Source organism: Lynx rufus, unplaced genomic scaffold (assembly GCF_022079265.1).
Source record: "Lynx rufus isolate CCGP_SWC_20201006 ecotype Redwood Valley unplaced genomic scaffold, mLynRuf1.p SCAF_5, whole genome shotgun sequence".
Lineage (NCBI taxonomy): Eukaryota > Metazoa > Chordata > Mammalia > Carnivora > Felidae > Lynx > Lynx rufus.
The window spans coordinates 27,295,819-27,316,122 of NW_025814867.1; the positions used below are offsets into that span (position 1 = coordinate 27,295,819).

Genomic DNA, 20,304 nt, shown 5'->3' on the forward strand with positions numbered 1-20,304 from the left:
CCACATGGCAGAGACCAGCGGTGGGGGCCTCCTGAGCCATGCATCACCAAGGAGTCACTGTTTGTGCCAGTACCTTTGTCAGGAAGAGTTTGTGATCTACCCTGAGATCCTACCAGATGGAGAGGGAGCTGAGGTTTCAGAAACTATGAAGATAAGATTTTAAGTGGAGATGAAGGTTAAATTGTGCCTACCTTCTCCACAGTCCTATCCTGGGTTGAGAGCCTGAGAAACACCTACTGCATCTACCTTCACAGACTGTTCTTCATTCTCCTGTGGTCCTGGAGGCAGAAAATGACCTGATGGAGGAGACAGAGGCAGGAGCTCTGCCATGTATCTGAGCACAAGTGTCATCTAATTTTGCCCAATCACTTATCTCTCTTGAGGATCATGAAACTTAGAAATGAGAGGGACCCACCACTCTTAGAGACATGGTATGGGACATATTATGTAATAGATGAAGGGCTACTCTGAACTTTTTAGAAGAAAGGTTTTATATAAATTGCCTTTATTGCCAGTCACCTTGCTATTTCTTGGATTTGATTTTTATATGCTTCAAAGGAAAGGATATTAACCAAGTATATGACAAGGCTTTCTTGCTGGAACTATTTTTGCTTACTGTAACCAGAAAGCCAGTAAATTATATTTTATCCAAATTTACCAAATAGTTTGATATCTTGTCTGTTATATAGAATTTATTATTTCATTGCAATGGTGCCAGCCAATTACTTCTCATAACATTTCTAACATATTGTTTGCCTTCTTCTTAAAATACTTAGTGCTGATCTACATACATCTATATTTATATATGTGAGGGCTATTGATGCATTGCTGTCTGAAACTCATCTTCTCCTTTCTAGGTGTCATTGGGTAAGTTTCTCTTGAACATATTACTTATTCCAAATTTATAGTACTGGTCTCCTGGTCAGCCCCAAAGCTCGCTATTCCAAATTCTAAACCCTTGGACTCTCAGACTCCCTGGTACTTGTAGCTGGAAGAGACCCAGTACTTTCTCCTCAGATCTCAAATCAACAGCATCAGGGACCAAGTGAATCAACTTAAGATGTTTTTAAGTGCAAGTAACAGAAGCAGCTTAAACAAGAAAGAAAATTCATTAACTCACGTAACAAGAAGTGTCCAAGGGGGGTGGTTGATGTTAGTGGCTCAGCTATACTTCAAGTTCTTTCTATCTCTTTACTTCCATTGTCAGTATGGTTGGCTTTTGTAATCAAAATTGTCTTCCTGTAGTTGACCCTATGGTTGAAGCACCGCCATGTGTCACGCCCCCCCCCCCCCAAACAACTATTACCAAAAGCCAGAAAAGGCAAAAGGGCCATATGTCACCATCTTTTCTCATCTTTTCTAAGAGTGGGGAAATATTAACTATAAGCTTCCACTAGACTTCCTTATGTTTCATTGGTGTTAGAAATAATTTCCAAAACTTAGAAAAGGTGGACAAGATCACTGGGTATTCTTTCAGTGCAGTGCTGGACTTAATTTCCTAGCACCTGGGCTATTTTATAACTCTGTAGAGGCAGAGGTTAACTTGAATATTTTTGTCTAGAAGAGATGCAAATAATTTTTGTTCACTGGAATAGATAACTCTGGAGATGTGGTTTACAACCCTGTTGGCCACTAACCAGTTGTGTTCCTAACCCAGCTATCTAGCTTGTCAAAGACTCTTTGACTCCATTTTAACATTTTACCAGTTTCTTCGTTGATTAATGAACAAAATCCTTGACATGTATTCATGTCATGTTTTCACGATATTCATGATTTTACCTTTTTGAAAATTATACTTTAACATTGGCCAGACTTTGGTTACATCACATACCTAAACCATGCACCCTCAATGAGATTACCTCAATGTATTTCCCATAATCTGTTCCACATTTACTCTGTTCCCTCCTCATTGCTCTTATCTACCAGGACTGAGGATGCCCAGCCTCCCCAGAGCTCATGGGGTTCTGATATCAAGGGAAAAGAGCAGGAAAATGGTCATTGGGTAGGTACTCAACAGTTCCTGCCATACCAAGAGAACCCCAGAAGTGGGCATAGAAGAGGCCAAATTTTACTTAACCCTCTTTTGTTAAATACAATTGTTTTCCCTTTAATTTTTCAGTGGTAAACATACTTACACAGAGACCAGCTTTAGATGTTATAGGAATATAAGAAGGCAAAGAATATTGATTAAAGGCAAAGTTCCTATTTTTTTAATTAATGAATAAGCCCCACTAAATGGTATTCATCTTTGCGCCAAGGATAGTGCTTTTAAAATCAATATACATTTATTGAGTATTTACCATGAGTAAAAAAGACCTATAGTACTTTGTAGAATCAAACAGACTTGTTCGTACTCATAGGCTATATGACCTTGGGCAAATTATTTAGCCTCTCTAAGCTGTGATTTTCTCATCTCCAGACTATAGCATAGTGCTTTAGGTGATAGCACCTGGGGTTATTCACCCTAAGATGAAGTGGCCCGGATCTGTGTTGTCCACTTTTATTCTTCCTTTTATTCTCCACTCTTGAAAGATTGCTTATTCCTTTCTAATACTCCAAAGCCTTCAAGACAATAAAGATTATTTAAATTAGAGGAAACTCCTTTCATCATTCTCGATTCTTTACGTACAATTCTAATTGCATTCTCTGTTTGAGCATGTGACCATTTGTCTCCATGATATAAAGTAGATGAACTTCATGAGTGGCTTTTCTTTGGCTCTGCTCCTCAGTCATGCTTTACAGCTTTGCTCTGGTTGGCTGAGGTCTGACCACTGTAGCAAATAACACTGCTACACCTGTATTATCACTAATTATAGTGGTAAAAAGTTAATTATTTTTATAACTAATATTTCTAGCATTAACTGATAATAGTACAATTTTGTCAGCATGTTCATAAGAGTAATCATTTGTTGGGAGAGAAGTTTCCTTCTGAATGTGAATGTATTGGTAACTATAATTATAAATCATTTTTTATAAAGTGATGATGACTGGGTTCCCTTCTGCCATCTCTTATAGTTATTTGTGCATCTCTCCAACCTGATTGTAAGCATTATGGGGTGCATGGCCTTGTCTTATGTATCTTTATATTTTTCACATTAATGTAATACAGCACATAGCATGTAGTTGACACTCGTTAATTGTTTTTTTGGATTAATGAATGAGCCCCACAAGATGGTATTCATTTTTGTGCCAAGGTTTAGTGTTTCTAAAATTAACATACACTTATTGAGCCTCTTACCATGAGTAAAGAACAGTGTGGAAGAGGAAACGATGACACAGACCTGGCCTGAGCTTTTGCTATGGCTGCTGGAGGCATTGGTATGTCCAGATCTTCTAGTCTGTCACAGGCCATATATAGGATTTTACATTGTATTCTGGAAGCAGTGCAGGGCCATGGAAAGTTTTTAAGTTAGGGGTTCAATAACAGATTTTAATTTTATAAAGCCATATCCCTGTTCCAAGCCTAAGTCTCAGAAATACTGGTCCCAAATAGGGGTTTCCTTTATAGGTCTGGTGATTAGATACATCATAACAATTGATGCATATTATAATCATGAGTTGATAAAAACATCCTTTGTTAATAAAGTTGGGGAATTATATAGTCTAACTTGGAAAGATATTAAAAATAGTTTGAAAAGTTCAGACATATGTAAACCCAAGGATTCAATCAAGTTCAACCTACCAATTTAATTAGAGTTTATAGTATTACAGGGGATAATATAGTCAGGTAAGATATGGACCTTGTAGAGCTTATAATTTAGCAAGAATGATTGGTCAATTTTAGAATATGGTGTCAAAAGAAGAACAAAAGTGGGAGAGTATGTCTAACTTGCTGATGGTGGTAGGAGTGGTGGTTAAGAATTAGCAGAAAGTGATACAGGTGGATCCTTTTCTAAGCTTGGGCCTCTAGGAAACACCGCCTGAGGCAAGGATTGAAATGCTGATATCTGCCTTAGGTGGTACAGACCCAGGATGGTGAGAGTAGGAACAAATTGAACCAAGGCGAAGATGTGAAGCAGAGAAGTGTGTGTTACGGCACTAGCCATCACTTCACAAAGACCTGGGGAAAGATAACAGGTTGCTTGGCAGGGATATTTATATGACTTATAGACACATGGGTAACATACCTTGGGTGGGAAAAGAGAAATGGATTGCCTCGCTACTTTCTCCTCTTGTCTCTCACTGGTCCACTCCAAAGGAGTTAACACCCTTGCATTTTTTGGTTGTGTCATTTAGTTCCTTACATTGCCAATTGGAATGCTTGATTCCATATCCTGCAGTGTGGTGTTTCATCCTAGTCCAGATGGGGCAGGAGCCAGAAGGCCTGGCATCCCCAGGCAAGTGACTAATTAGCCTCCAGTACCAGCATCTTTGGAAGGAAGGGGAGAGTCAGGGGACTCCAAGGAGGTACATGAGGTTTGTATCCAATATCGTCCTGAAGAAACAGACAGGATTCTGAGAGGCAGAGATGAAAGAGGAAGGCATTTTAATATGAGCTGTGACATAGAGGAAGAAACATTGTGCTGCTTTTAAGATAAAGCAAGTGCCTTATTGGCTTCAACAGAGATGTGACAATTTCTTAGCCTGGATTTTCTTGGCTTGTAATTATTCTTGAGGGTTTTTTTTTTCCCCCTTTTAAAAGGTACTTCAAATATGTAACTAAATGTTTATTTCTTCATTAAATTTTTCTGTATGAATAAATTACCAGTTGGAAAAAATCCTTTATCAGGCCTTTTCTTACAGATGTATAAATAGGTGAAAGAGGAGGCTGGAAAAGGAAGACTCCAAATGTGAAGCTGTCTTTGATTTGGCCAACAGTAGGGGTCACAGAGGGTCTTGGGCAGGGAATGGGGTATAAAGAGTGAGGGGGAAGGACGATGTGGCTTCAACTATTCCCTGTAGTTCATCATTCATTTCTGCTTGATAGCCTCGCACAGACTTTCCTTTTTGATATATTGGTGGTAACAATAACAGTAGAAATATGAGCAGTAATGGTAACAACCGCCACAACCATGGCTCATTCCGTTGCTTCATTCACATCTCTGTCCCATGTCACTTTCTCTAAGGCCTTCCCTGACCACCTGATCTAAACTAGCACCTCTTTACCCTGGTTAATCTCTAGCTCCTTGCTGTGCTTTATTGTTTTAATAGCATTAAGCTAGCTGACACTACACACACACACACACACACACACACACACACACACTCATTTAGTTGTTTTCTATTTACCTGACCAGAAAACTTCATAAACACAGAGAATTTGTCTGTCTTGATCAGTCATTGCCAGTACCTGGCACTGTTCTAAGCATCTGATGGGGTTCTAACGTAACTTAATTGAGACCAGAGAATGTGTGGACTATATGGTGCTGATTCGTGTAATCTGTTGAGGCTTGCTTTATGGATTAGTTCATTGTCAGTTTTTGAAAATATTCCATGTATTCCTGAAAGAACATGCATTTTTAAGTTTTTTGATAAAATATCCAGTTTATGTATATTAGCTCAAGCTAATTATGTTTTTCAAATCTGATTGTTTTGTTAAAGTCTATATCCTTATTAATTTTTTTTCTACTGAATCTATTAATTACTGAGGGAAATATGTTAAATTTCCCCTTGTGATTGTGGATTTGTCAATTTCTCCTTAAAGTTCTATTAATATTTACTTTTCATAGTGTATTTAAGCTTGTGTCATAAGTTGCACACAAGTACAGAATTTAAAAATTTTCCCAATAAATTATTGGTTTATTCATTATGTACTGATACTCTTTATCCTTAATTTACCTAATACTTCTTTTTACCAGCTTTCTTTTGCCTGGAATATCTTTTCTGTCCTCTTGCTTTCAACCTCTGTCCTTATGTTTTTTAAAAAAGGATGTTCTTCGGGGCACCTGGGTGGCTCAGTTGGTTAAGTGTCTATTGATTTCAGCTTAGGTCATGATCTTGCAGTTGATGGGTTCGAGTCCCACATCAGGCTGTGCTCTGATAGTGCAGAACTGCTTGGGATTCTCTCTCCCTCTCTCTCTGCTTGTGCTCTCTCTTTCTCAAAATAAAATAAATAAACTTAAAAAATGTTTTTTAGGGGCGCCTGGGTGGCGCAGTCGGTTAAGCGTCCAACTTCAGCCAGGTCACGATCTCGCGGTCCGTGAGTTCGAGCCCCGCGTCGGGCTCTGGGCTGATGGCTCAGAGCCTGGAGCCTGTTTCCGATTCTGTGTCTCCCTGTCTCTCTGCCCCTCCCCCGTTCATGTTCTGTCTCTCTCTGTCCCAAAAATAAATAAACGTTGAAAAAAAAATTTAAAAAAATGTTTTTTAAAAAGTGTGTTCTTCATATCAGTTTTTATTTTTTAATTTTTATTATTATTATTATTATTATTTATTAAATATAATTTGTCAGATTGGTTTCCTTACAACACCCAGTGCTCATCCCGACAGGTGCCCTCCTCAATGCCCATCACCCACTTTCCCCTCCTCCCCACCCCCCATCAACCCTCAGTTTGTTCTCAGTATTTAAGTCTTATGGTTTGCCTCCCTCCCTCCCTCTCTGTAACTTTTCCCCCCTACCTCTCCCCCATGGTCTTCTGTTAAGTTCTTCATATCAGTTTTTAAAAACTAGTTTCACCCTGTTTCTCTGTGTTTTAATTCATGATTTGAATCCTTTGTGATTAACAATATATGGAATGTATTTCTACCGTTGTATTTTGTTACATACCTTTTTCTCCTCTCCCTACTTTCTTTTGCTGGTTTTTGAGTGAATGGTGGACAATATATATGAAATAGTGTAGAGATGTTGGGTGGCATTATCTTCTTCTGGAGAGGATCTAATGTTTTTCTGGCTGGTAGTTATAGTAGGGGCAGATCACCTTGAACTAATTGGGTACTGAGTTGGTTTAAGGCTGGTTTGAGACTTTGTGAAGGCTGGTCTTGTTCCAGTATCTAAGAAGCAGTCCTTCAAGGTTTCCAAGACCCAGCCTCATCTTTGTGAATCTACTTAAAGCTCTACTTAGTTTTTAACCTCTTAGCAGCCACCTTCTCCTTACTGTCTTCCCCTAACAATTTAGGATTCAGTAAGTGCCTCAAGGGTAAAAGCCTTGCAGAATGTCACTCACTTCTCTTTTGTTCCCTTTTTTACTGGAAAATTTCCCCCTCAAGTCCTAGCTGCCTTGGTAGATTTGAACTATAATTTTTGTCTTCTAAACCAAGGGAACGTGCTGCAAGCTCTAGCCTAGAGCATTCTGTTTTTGTCAACTGCCCTGAGAGGAACACACAATCTCAAGTGTTGGGCTCACCTCACAGCATTTCCGTTTTCTCCAGGGTCTGGCTCCTCAGGTGCTGACTGCCTAAGTTTGCCTTAGCTGATCTCCGATGTCTTCAAAGACCTGTTGTTGTTTTTAAATTTTACTCAGATTTTACATTGTTTAAATTTTTCAGTGTTCTCTGTACAGCTATGGAAAGTGGGAGACTTAGTGTTAAAGTTATTCCATCATAGCTGAAGCTGAGGTTTTATTTTTGAGTTTTTAATTTCAATCACATTTTTCCCCTAGAAATTGTATCTGGTTGTTTTTCTTTTTTTCTTTTTCTTTTTTAAAATGTGTATTTATTTATTTTGAGGGAGAGAGAGAGAGAGAGAGAGACAGCATGAGTGGGGAGGGGCAGAGGGATACAGAGAGAGAGAATCCCAAGCAGGATCTGCACCCAGAGCCAAACATGGAGTTCAAACTCAGAAACCGTGAGAACATGTCCCGAACCAAAACCAAGAGTTGGACTCTTAACTGACTTAGCCACCCAGGCGCCCCTCTATCTGGTTGTTTTTCAAATCAGCATCATCTTTTTCTGGATAGTATCCTGTTTCTATTTTGTTTTCTATTCCTTTAAAATGATTTTAATCTCTTAAAATAAACTTATTTCAGAGTTTGAATCCTTCTGGCTTATCTGAAAATCTCAGGGGTATAATTTTAGTGTGTGTTATCTGCTGACTCTTAGTTTGCATTTGCTTCTGGTAGATGCCCCAAGAGGGTATAAGCAGCTGAGAACCAATTTTTATGTTAATTTCTTGGCTTGGGATTTCTGAAGCCATACAGCTATTGCATATTTGAATCCCAAATGTGAGTGAGCAGAGAGGTATGGTTACAGAAAAAAAAAGAGATTTTTTTTCTTTCTTTTTTTTTTTTTACCACTCAGAGTTCAGACCTGTACAGATAAACTTTTTTGTCATTTTGTTTACTTGTGAGTCAGTGTTTCTTGGGTCATCCTTTCAGTTAAGGTACAAACCACTAATGGGTCTCCACATTACATGGACTCAAGGTCTTGGCTCTTATTTCTATGAGGCCGTTAAAACGGGCCCATTGGTTGCTGACCTTAGCACACCCCCTTGGGCAGCTGAGAAATCGGTACCTACTGCCCACTCGGATTTTCAGTATTCTTTTTGTATAAAGCCTCAGGAATTTGTTTCATTTTCTTGTAGGCTCGGCTGTGCATATGTGAAGATATTTGTACACTTTATGACTCGTTTTTAGGTGTTTCTTAGGTAAATGTTTTCAAGTTGTCTAGTTCTTCATAATTCTGGAAACAAAAGTCTTAACTGACATAATTTATATTGCTAGCTTATACAGTCAGACTTAATAAATGTTATCTATTATTAAATATCACCATCAGCATTATTATTTCCACAAACACATAAAACCTGAACATTTTGATTTAATATATATAATAGTTTATATATATATAATATTTCTAGAATATGAAACTATTATATGTTCTACAAAAATATGTTATATGTAAGTATAACATATAATATGTAATAGATTATCTATAGTAGATTGTAAAACTTTATGATAACTGGTCTGTCCACTAAGTGTATGGCTAGTACATACAGTACTATGTATATCAGCTACAGAAACACAATAAAATTTGAAACACAGTGAACTATTGAAAGAGTTTAAACCACATCACTCTTCTCCCAACTACAAGTTCTGCTCACTTAAAAAATGTTTTTTAAACTCTTATTTCCTTAGGGGAACTAGAAAATGCTGTGGATTTGTAGCTTTTAAGCATTGCAAGACATATCTATGGGAATATGTATTTATGTGTGAATCACTTCACATATACCTATATATATTATTTATGTTAGAAATAAAAAATTTTATATTTTGCATGAAATTCTATATCTTGTTTTTTTTGCCTTTTTGTAGGAGGATACTTCATCGAGACTTGAAATCAAAGAATATATTTCTGAAAAATAATCTGCTTAAAATTGGTAAGATTTTTTAAAATATGTATTCCAGAAACATGGGAGAGTATATTCTAGATGTTATCAATAAATATATCACATTGAAGTATATCGTATCTAGAAGTGTTAGAATAATTTCTGGCTTATTTTTAACTTCTCAAACTTTTGTTTGTTCTTGGTTGAGGCCAAAAGTCCCAATTATTTTGTTTCCAAGTATCTGATGTAAATTGAAGTGTAAGACATTTGCTATGTACTTGATAATTGAACTAATAATTTTTGAGTTTCTTACTCCATGCCAGGCACTTTGCAAGTAGTTAGACTTGTTTTACTAGTTTGATTAATTAGTACAGGTTTTCCACTTATTTTATCACAAGCAACTGGCAGTTATCACAGATAATTAAAATGTTGATAAAATAGATTTGTTTATTTTTAGTTCTTCAGAACCATGCTTCCATTCATAATGGTTACTGGATTGTTTAATATTCCTGTCAGATGTTCTTAGAAAGGGAAAGCATAAAAGCATGTAACTAGTTAGGTGAGTAAAGAGAAGCTAATAGATTCAAACTTTTATAGTCGTGTTCTTCAAAAGTCTCAGGTCTTTTATATGAAATTTTTTCTTTATTGTAAATGAAGAACAAACACTCCCCCCTCAGGTGCAATTGCAGAGCATTATATTCAGCCCTTCCAGAATAATTTTGTTTGTTTGTTATTTCAGACCTGAAATAGCTTTTTTGTTTCAAGTTGCTGGTTCTCCATAATTCCAGAAATAAAAAGTTTTAGCTTTTCTGGCTCAAAGTCTTATTTCTCCTATAAGGCCTATGTTTTGTGTTTATGTGGTTTTTTTTAATGTTTATTTCTTTTTGAGAGACAGAGAGGGACAGAACGTGATCAGGGGAGGGGCAGAGAGAGGGAGACACAGAATCCAAAGCAGGCTCCAGGCTCCCAGCTGTCAGCACAGAGTCTGACACGGGGCTGGAACTCACAAACCGTGAGATCATGATCTGAGCCAAAGTCAGACACTTAACTGACTAAGCCACCCAGGCACCCCTAAGGCTATGTTTTTTAAAACTATTCACCAGCATTGTGTGATTTAAAAGATATTATTTTTCTTCTCTTTTCCTTTAAAACGGTATGAGTCATTGCATATTTAAAATTGTCAAATTAGACAGTTGTTAATTTCCAGGCTGGTTTTCATTGTTTTAAAGTATTTGTAAAAATTAATTTTTATTTCAAGGGGATTTTGGAGTTTCTCGACTCCTAATGGGATCCTGTGATCTAGCCACCACTTTAACTGGAACTCCTCATTACATGAGTCCAGAGGCTCTGAAACACCAAGGTTACAACACAAAGTCGGACATCTGGTGAGTGGGCAGTGGGCTAGTCCTGATGACGTATACATCTGCTGCACTGAGAGAACAATGCATTTTGGTTTTAGGCTCATTTACTTGCTACATCCACTCACTTTATTTTTGAAGTATGAGTCATTCTTTGACCAGAGTAAAGGAGAGTTTTTTTTGGATTTCAAACTTGCTATTTTCATTATATTAATTTCAAAAATTCTCTTTATTTACAGGTTAATTGGTTAGTTTGGATTTTTTTCTTCTTGAACCACAAGGGAAAGTTCTTAATGTATCATAAACATTAAATGTTGATAGATTTCTGCTAGCCTATTATATAAAGTGGTTATAATCTTAAACACTGTGCTTTATTTTATTTAAGATTAGCTTCCACTTCTGTGGAGAATGTACAGCTTTATTTTTTTTTCTTCTTCTTGCATATAAAAATTTTTACTGAAGATACTAGCTTTTTTTTTTTTTTTTCAACGTTTATTTATTTTTGGGACAGAGAGAGACAGAGAACGGGGGAGGGGCAGAGAGAGAGGGAGACACAGAATCGGAAACAGGCTCTAGGCTCTGAGCCATCAGCCCAGAGCCCGACACGGGGCTCGAACTCACAGACTGCGAGATCGTGACCTGGCTGAAGTCGGACGCTTAACCGACTGCGCCACCCAGACGCCCCTGAAGATACTAGCTTTTAAGAATAAATGTAAATTAAAAAATGTCTGGGTTTTCAATGATAGATGCATCTGAGATTTCTCCATTTATATGTGCTCTTGTACCAAAGGAATCTCTCATTCTTTGTCATGGAACCAGTCAAATCTCAGTACAGAAGCCTCGTGGAAAATTGTATTCTATTGTTAGCAATAGATCCTATTTAGGGAAAATCTCTTCTCTTTGAAGAGTAATCATATAATTTTCAGCTTGTTAAGGGTTGAAAGGACAATCTAGTTGAGAGCCTGTTAATTAAGTAAATAATTATTGTATGCAAATCAACTTAAGTACTTCTGAGCTTTCAAAGATGAGCATTGTGAAAGATTATGTCTACTTCATTCTTCTAAAGAAGATAAAGCAGAAAGTTACCTTTCCTGCAGCTAGGGAAAAGTAAGCACAACAGTGGATATGACTTTAGATTTTCACAAGGGTCATTACTCGTGTTCTTGTTCTGATGCCTCCCAAGTGGGAGAGAACACTGTCAACATTAGGTCTGGCTATGGCAGATAGCCATCCATCCTGTCCCTTCAGTTCATTCTTGTGATTATTCATTTCTACATTCTTCAGTGGTTTTTATTTTTTCATTGTTAGCCCATTTCTACCCTGATGGTCTTTTCCAATGTACCTACCATCTTTCCTCTATCATAACCTTCCCCTAATACCCTCCTCCCAAAACAAACACAAAATAAACAAAAACCACAAAGGTATGTTCCAGGGAATGAGTTTCTTTAGATTTTGCTTTATCGAGCATCTACTACTAGATGCCCCTTAGGAAGTCTTCTTGCTCTTTTTTGAGTAGCTTTCTTCAGTTCGAGAAGATCAGTCTTGGGCTTTGGATTGGATTTGGGTTGCATATTTACAACTCTCTTTGCACTTAATTTTGTTTATTATTTGGACTTTTAAAAATAGGTTCAAATCTATAATTTCTTCCTAATTAAAATTACATGGTACGTCAGGAAGATGTTACATCCTCTCATTTGAATTAAGAATAAATTAATTTATGAAGCCTATTGCTAAGCCTTTGGAATTACATGTAGCAAGAAGGCTGGCTCCTTTGGTCGGGTATCTACATCTGCTTGCCGAATCAGATGTATGTCTCCTCAGAAACTTGGGCAACAGGACCCACAGACGGAAGAGTAAAAAGCACACAGTTCTTTTGGTCTTCATTGGGTCTATTGTAGTTCTTTTTTTACAATCTGCTCTTAGGGGCACCTGGGTGGCTCAGTCAGTTAAGCATCTGACTCTTGGTTTCAGCTAAGGTCATGATCTCATGGTTCATGAGTTTGAGCCCCACATCCGGCTCTGTGCTGACAGCAGGGACCCTGCTTGGGATTCTCTCTCTCTCTCTCTCTCTCTCTCTCTCTCTCTCTCTGCCTTTCCCCCACTCAACACTGTGTTTCTCAAAGTAAATAAATAAACATTAAAAAAAAAAACCCTGCTCCTAATATTGCAAAAGAATTATAGGAATATCAGTATTGCATAAAGAATTATAGGAATATTCCTAATATGGGAATTATAGGAATATCATAAAGAATATAGGAATTATCAAGAATATCAGAATTACAGGGCTATAGAATAATAAGAATAGTATTGCTATAATGTTTTAAGCTTATAAAAATGGTGTTTGTCTCAGACAAAACTTAAAAAAACCTAAAACCTCCCAAATATAAAAATGCAGGAGAATTTTAATGTATTTTTTGTGAGCATTAGGTCAGCTCTCCTTGCAGATATTATTAACTATTCAGCAAGTACAAGCTAAGGACTTATCATCACCCTGACCCCAAATAACCACCTTATTATGAATTTGGTAATTACCTTAGTTGTATCTGAATCAAAACAGGCTTATCTGGTAATGAAATTTCTATTGCCAAACCTAAAGTGGAAAGAATAACAGAGAACTATTAATTATAGTGGCATATACATAAGTGTGATGAGTAATCTTTGGGAGGCACTCAGAAAAAATAGATTGAATGGGGTTGAGAATTTGTTTTCCGAATGTCAGTGTGTAGCATATGTTTACTGTGGAATATTTTCTTATAATTGGAAATACTTGTGAATAATTGACAGGTGTTTTGTTTTAACACTAATAGCTATACTTATGATATCTATAATACTTAATGAAGAATTGGTATACTACTAATTATATTTCATCTGTTAATGTTTGCCCATTGTAACCTTATCCTCTTTCTGCAATCTGTTAAACCTTTTGGGATTCATTTATTTATAGCAATCAAGTAAAGAGAAGTCTCTCTCTTAAAAGTGGGTGAGGTTCCAAAAGTTTATAAACACTGGAAGGTTAGGATAATTAGGTTCATTGAGAACAGTACTTCGAACACTGCTGATTTGTATAAGCAGTTGCTGAACACTTCTCCCCCACAGAAAAAATATAATATAGGAGTTGGGTTCCTAGGCCAGCTCTTTAAACTGATTTAAACTTTGAATAGTTAGAATTTATTGTTTTGGTAGGAGAAACAAATAAAGGACAATACTATTGGAATAATGGTTCTATAATTAAACAGAAAAGAAACAGAATATTTCATTGTTGGACTTATCTCTCTTGTGAAAGGCAACCAGATGGCTCTTTAATCTTGTGTCCCTATGTTCTTTGGACAATTTTAGTGGAGGGAATGATGGTGGGCATAGTAGGGGTATCAGAGTGTAATGCGAAGCTCTCAGGATTTTGCTCAGAGATCTGCTCCAAGGGTTGGCTGCTTAAGAGACATGGTAGGAGTCTAGTTCACACTCTAAGTCAGACTTTAGTGATGTTGGGCAGAAATGTCAGACAAGGCTTAGCTACAGGTAGAAGAAAACAAAGAACTGGCACCTGCCTGATCTACCAGAACTAAGAAAGTATCCTCATAGGAGAGCGTTCCCAAACTGGACAGGGAAAGGGGCCAGGGTGGAGAACGAGTCTGTTTTCTGGTGAAGGATTGAGGAAACCAAGGCCAACTTGGCAGCAGTGTGTGTAGCTAATGTGGGGCCTGCAAGTAGCTGGCAGCCAACAGCTCCATCTTGGTGAAGGAAGCTCTGGAGCAAGAGAGCCCATTTCTCTCACCTTCCCATGGTCTGAGAAATTCTTGTGTGGATTTAGAACTAAGCTGTTAGGCAAGGAATGCCTTCGTAGGGAGTGACAACTGGTGTCATTATTTTCACCCAACAGAAGCGAAGTAGGAAAACATTGCAGTCAAGTGCAGTAGATTTGGATATTAATACCTGCTTTCAATGACTGCATGAAATGACTGATGTAAAATCTGGAGATAATATCCAGCCTGGTCAGTTTTACTAAAGGTCATAATACAACCACAGCAACAGAACCAGAATTGTCTATCGAGTGCTTACTCTGTGATTGACAGGTAATGTGCTAAGCACTTTATCCAAATAAGTGTTTTTGTCACTACAAAAAAAAAATCATACAGTTTATAATTTTACAACCTGCTTTTTTTCACTTAGCAAAAGGAAATATTGCTCTGCATTAACAAATGTATCTACATATCATTTAAATGTTTGCATAGTATTCTATACCTGGATACAATCATTTTTTTCAGCCAGTAATGTTTATTAAGCATTATTTAATGTTTTCTTTGAAGATTTTATCTTTGTTTTTGTATTTAAGCATTTTTAGGGTGCAGTGTATATGGGTGTGGATTTGCATTTATCCTACTTTGAGTCAGTTGAGCCTCTTGGACATATAGATTGATGTATTTCCTCAGATTTGAAAAGTTTTCAGCCATTATTTCTTTGTGTATTTTTTCTTCTCTTTTCTCTCTCTCCTTGCCTTCTGGTACTCCCATTATGCATATGTTGGTGTGCTTCATGGTCTCCCACACTTCTCTAAGGCTTTATTCATTTTTCTTAATTTTTCTCTATGTTCTTCAGATTGTATAATATCTATCTATCTTCAAGTTCATTGATTCTTCTGCTAGTTAAAGTCTACTGTTGAGCCCCTGTAGCGAATTTTTTTCTTTCAGTTATGGTACGTTTCAACTACAGAATTTCTATTTGGTGCTTTTTTTTAATATAATTTCTTATCTCTTTACCGATATTCTTCATTTGGTGTCACATTTATATCATACTCTACTTATTTAAACATGGTTTCTTTTAGTTCTTTGAACATATTAATGATGTTGATTGGAAGTCTTTGTCTGTTAAATCTGATATCCGAGACCTCTCAGTTAGTTTCTATTTTCTGCTTTCCCTCTCTGTATATGGATATTTTCCTTTGCATATCTCATTATTAGTGAAAACTGAACATTTTAGATAATGCATTGTATCAACTCTGAATATTCTTTGCATTCCTCCCGCCTCTCTGAGGCTTGCTATTGTTTGCCTCTCTTTTTTTTTCTAAGTTTATTTATTTATTTTGAGAGACACAGCATGACAGTGCATGAGTGGGGGAGGGGCAGAAGGAGAGGGAGAGAGAGAGAATCACCAGCAGGCTCTGTAGTGTCAACATGGAGCCCAACATGGAACTTGATCCCATGAACTGTGAGATCATGGCCTGAGTCAATATCAAGAGTTGTGTGCTCAAGCAACTGAGCCACCCAGGTGCCCTGCTATTGTTTGCTTCCTTATTCACTTAGTGACATACCTGATTATTCTACTGAAACCTATTTCCCTTCCAATGTGAAACCTCTAGTGTCATTCCTCAAAGAGTATAGCCTTGGGCACGTGTGCAGTGAGCATTGGAATGACCGTGGTTTTAGAAAGGCTCTCTGTCCCTTTCCCTATTTCTCTGTTGAGCTGTTTCTGCTGGTATTACACCCAGTTGTTAGCCTTAACTAATTGCGAACTTATTGCTCTATTATTTTCAACAATGCCTTGAGGTTGCTCTCCAGTCTGTTCCAATTAAATTTGAGCCTCTTTAAAAAAAAATTAAAAAAAAAATAAAAAATAAATAAATTTGAGCCTCTTTGCAGATGTGGTTTTTGAGGCCAGTCTTTCAGGTTTGAAATTTGGATATTTTTAACTATCTCTTTCCCTGATTTTCTCTGGTGAAGTAGCTTATTGTGCTCATGAAACTGCCAATCTCCTCTTAATTGCTTGCCACCAAAATCTTCATCATTTCTGAGAGTGGAGTTTAGGCTTAAATTTCCTACACTCTGTTCCAAATAAAATCAGTCCCTTTGGGGAGAGCTTCTGAACCCTCTCTTATTATGGCCTGTCTTAGCCCTAGGCAAAATATCTGAGCACTGCTCAGGAGATGGAAGTAGGGACATGGCCCACTTTTCTTAGAGTGACACTCCAGCTCATGAGCAGGGTACTGGCCAGGGGCAGTAGCCTCTCTTCTTGGCTTGCCTCTTCTGGAGTGGAACCTCTACCCCATGAGCAAAGGTGATCAGGGCACCCCAGTATTCTCTGTCTGCTGTTCCTGGGGTAGAGCCCCCATTCTACTAGTAGGAACTAGGTAGAGGAAAGGAGCCATTACTGTCTTGGTTACACTCACCTGGCATTTAATCTGTATAACAAAGCTGGGGAGATGAGAAATGCCGGAAGCTTGTTCCTCCTGGAGAGATATCCAAGCCCATGACTGGTTTCTGGAGGAAGGGGGAACCCCATCTTCTCGGCCACACTTGCTCAGAGTGAAATTTTTGTCACATTAAGCTGAGGGAGTGGCTAGGTGCCACAAACTCTTGTTTTTACAGAGACTTAATAGATTTTTTTGAATAAATGTCTCCTCATTTACAGTATGCCCTTAAGACAATTTTCAGTGACATTAAATTGTTGGGGGTTTTTGGTAATTTTCACTAGTTACAGCTGTTTTGCTAAGGAGCTGGTCTGCTGAGCTCCTCATGATGCCACCACTTTGGAACTGTTCTCCCCAAGGCCTTACTGTTGGAATTAAACATTTTTATTTATCTGTTTCCTCTGTTAAACAGTGTTAAAAAATAGACTGGAGCAGGGAGAGGCTGATGGAACCTAAAGAAGGGAGATAGGCAGGCCTTGTATTAATTTCATATATTCCATACTCCTAATGCTCTGTCCATCTTAAAAGACCCGATGGAAACTACCAGAGATGATTAAAGCAGTTGGAGCACAGCCATTCCATCAAAATGTGAAGTGGTGCAGGCTGTTGCCGTATCCAGCCTTTATGGAGCGGCTGAGTGAATAACAATTGGCAATGGAGGAATACTTGAATCATCATTTCCATTGCCAATCCACCTTCTCACCCCAACTTTGAACACTGCCCATGTTCATTTCCCAAACTTTATAGTTTATATGGAATCTGTGATCATGACCCCAAGAGTAGCTAAAGATGCAAAAGAAAAACACATTTCCCTTTCATTTTCTCCTCAACCACACTGTGATCTCCCTGTCCTCCTCTCTCCCCTTGCTGTTGCTTCCATCTTCTGTTCTTCCATTGGCCAAATTTTTATGGTGTGGAGGACATAAGACCACCACACAGGAGGAAGAGCAGATGATCTTCTTTCAAACATTGTGCTCAATGATGGAAGAAAGCAATTAAAAAGAGCTGGTATGTACAAGATGAAATTCACCCAAACTTTACTTCTAAATTTTTGTGAGTCTTCCCGCAAACATGATAGTATATTGGATGATAGGGTGGAAAGAATACATTCACCTTTGCTTTTACATATTCTTTTGAGGGGTGCCTGGATGGCTCAGTCGGTTAAGCGTTTGACTTCGGCTCAGGTCATGATCTCATGGTTCACAAGTTCGAGCCCCACATCAGGCTCTGTGCTGACAGCTCAGAGCCTGGAGCCTGCTTTGGATTCTGTGTCTCCCTCTCTCTCTGCCTCTGCCACACTCGTGTTCTTTCTCTCTCTCAAAAATAAATAAGCATTAAAAAAAATAAATATTCTTTTGAAAATTCAGTTCCTCAGACACCTTAGCTACATTTCAAGTGCTCAGTGGCCACATGTGGTTACTGGTTATTGTGTACAGAAACATAGAATATTTCTGACATTGCAAAAAATTGTATTGGACAGTCCTGGAATATTCTGCTCCAGACCCTTTGGGGCTTGCCCTGGGATTTTCTTGCATTCATGCAGCTTTTGGATTGGGCAGATCCCCTAATACTTTCAGAAGCTATTCTTGAATGGGTCTACTGTGCTTTTCAGTAAGTAATTTGGGGCCATTTTGAAGTTCTTCTGTTATGGGGTCCTTCAGTTGCTCTATTGATTCCCTCTGCTTCTTCTCACAAAGATGCTGATACTGTGCAGGTCACATGGTGACTGTGGTTTGCCTCCACTTCCTTGTATTTCTAGGTTTCAAGGGACACCTTGGCACCTAACTTTGTTGAAAATGTTGGTCATTGTTTAGGTTTTGCTATCTAGCTGCTCTGCTTTCCATGTGAATTTAAGGAAGATGCAGAAACTATGCTTCTGATGTAGTTGCCACTTTCCCCCAAATATTCAGAATCAAAATTTAAACAAAATCCCTGGGTGATTTGTATGCGTCTTAAAGCTCAGGGAGAACTAATAGAGGTTCTGGGATATGTTAGGCCCTTATAAAATGGTTGTTATATAATACTGCTTCTGAAGTATTAGTTTAAGGAGTCCAGTGTCTTTCATTTTATTTAGATAAAGTTTATATTGATATTCAACTCCACCTCACTACATATTTTCATTTAGGGTACAACACACTAAAGCAAATCCCACTATTCTTTTATTAAATTTATATTACTCTCTATTCAACTGCTTAAATTATGTATACTCTTTCTTTCTTTCTTTCTTTCTTTCTTTCTTTCTTTCTTTCTTTCTTTCTTTTTTTTAGAGAGAGAGATAGAGAGAGCACAAGTCTGGGGGAGGGGCAGAAAGCGAGGGAGAGAAAGAATCATTTTTTTTATTTTATTTTTTATTTTTTAAAATTTACATCTGTTTAGTTAGCACATGGTGCAACAATAATTTCAGGAGTAGATTCCTTAGTGCCTCTTACCCATTTAGCCCATCCGCCCTCCCACAGCCCCTCCAGTAACCCTCAGTTTGTTCTCCATATTTATGAGTCTCTTATGTTTTGTACCCCTCCCTGTTTTTATATTGTTTTTGTTACCTTTCCCTTATGTTCATCTGTTTTGTCTCTTAAAGTCCTCATATGAGTGAAGTCATATGATTTTTCTCTTTCTCTGACTGACTAATTTCACTTAGCATAATACCCTCCAGTTCCATGCACATAGTTGCAAATGGCAAGATTTCATTCTTTTTTATTGCCGAGTAATACTCCATTGTATATATATACACCACGTCTTCTTTATCCATTCATCCATCGATGGACATTTGGGCTCTTTCCATACTTTGGCTATTGTTGATAGTGCTGCTATAAACATGGGGGTGCATGTGTCCCTTTGAAACAGCACACCTGTATCCCATGGATAAATGCCTAGTAGTGCAATTGCTGTGTCTTAGGGTAGTTCTATTTTTAGTTTTTTGAGGACTGAAAATACTGTTTTCCAGAGTGGCTGCACCAATTTGGATTCCCACCAGAAGGGCAAAAGAGATCCTCTTTCTCCACATCCTCGCCAACATCTATCGTTGCCTGAGTTGTTAATGTTAGCCATTGTGACAGGTGTAAGGTGGTATCTCATTGTGGTTTTGATTTGTATTTCCCTGATGATGAATGATGTGGAGCATTTTTTTATGTGTCGGTTGGCCATCTGGATGTCTTCTGTGGAGAAGTGTCTATCCGTGTTTTTGCCCATTTCTTCACTGGATTCTTTGTTTTTTGGGTGTTGAGTTTGATAAGTTCTTTATCGATTTTGGATACTAACCCTTTATCTGATATGTCGTTTGCAAATATCTTCTCCCATTCCGTCGGTTGCCTTTTAGTTTTGCTGATTGTTTCCTTTGCTGTGCAGAAGCTTTTTATTTTGATGAGGTCCCAGTATTTTGATGAGGTCCCATTTTTGCTTTTGTTTCCCTTGCCTCCAGAGACATGTTGAGTAAGAAGTTGCTGAGGCTAAGATCAAAGAGGTTTTTTCCTGCTTTCTCCTCAAGAATTGTGATGGCTTACATTGAGGTCTTTCATCCATTTTGAGTTATTTTTGTGTATGGTGTAAGAAAGTGGTCCAGGTTCATTCTT

The 20,304-nt window shown here is 37.8% G+C and overlaps 1 protein-coding gene across 1 annotated transcript in view; it reads left to right on the plus strand.

Annotated features, from left to right (window-relative positions):
- NEK11 (NIMA related kinase 11) overlaps window positions 1-20,304 on the plus strand; it is a 261,051-nt gene that overhangs the window by 72,762 nt on the left and 167,985 nt on the right. Inside the window, exons 4-5 of the mRNA XM_047099560.1 lie at window positions 9,183-9,247; window positions 10,455-10,581. Coding sequence (XP_046955516.1) covers window positions 9,183-9,247; window positions 10,455-10,581 — 192 coding nt within the window. The remainder of the gene's footprint in view (window positions 1-9,182; window positions 9,248-10,454; window positions 10,582-20,304) is intronic.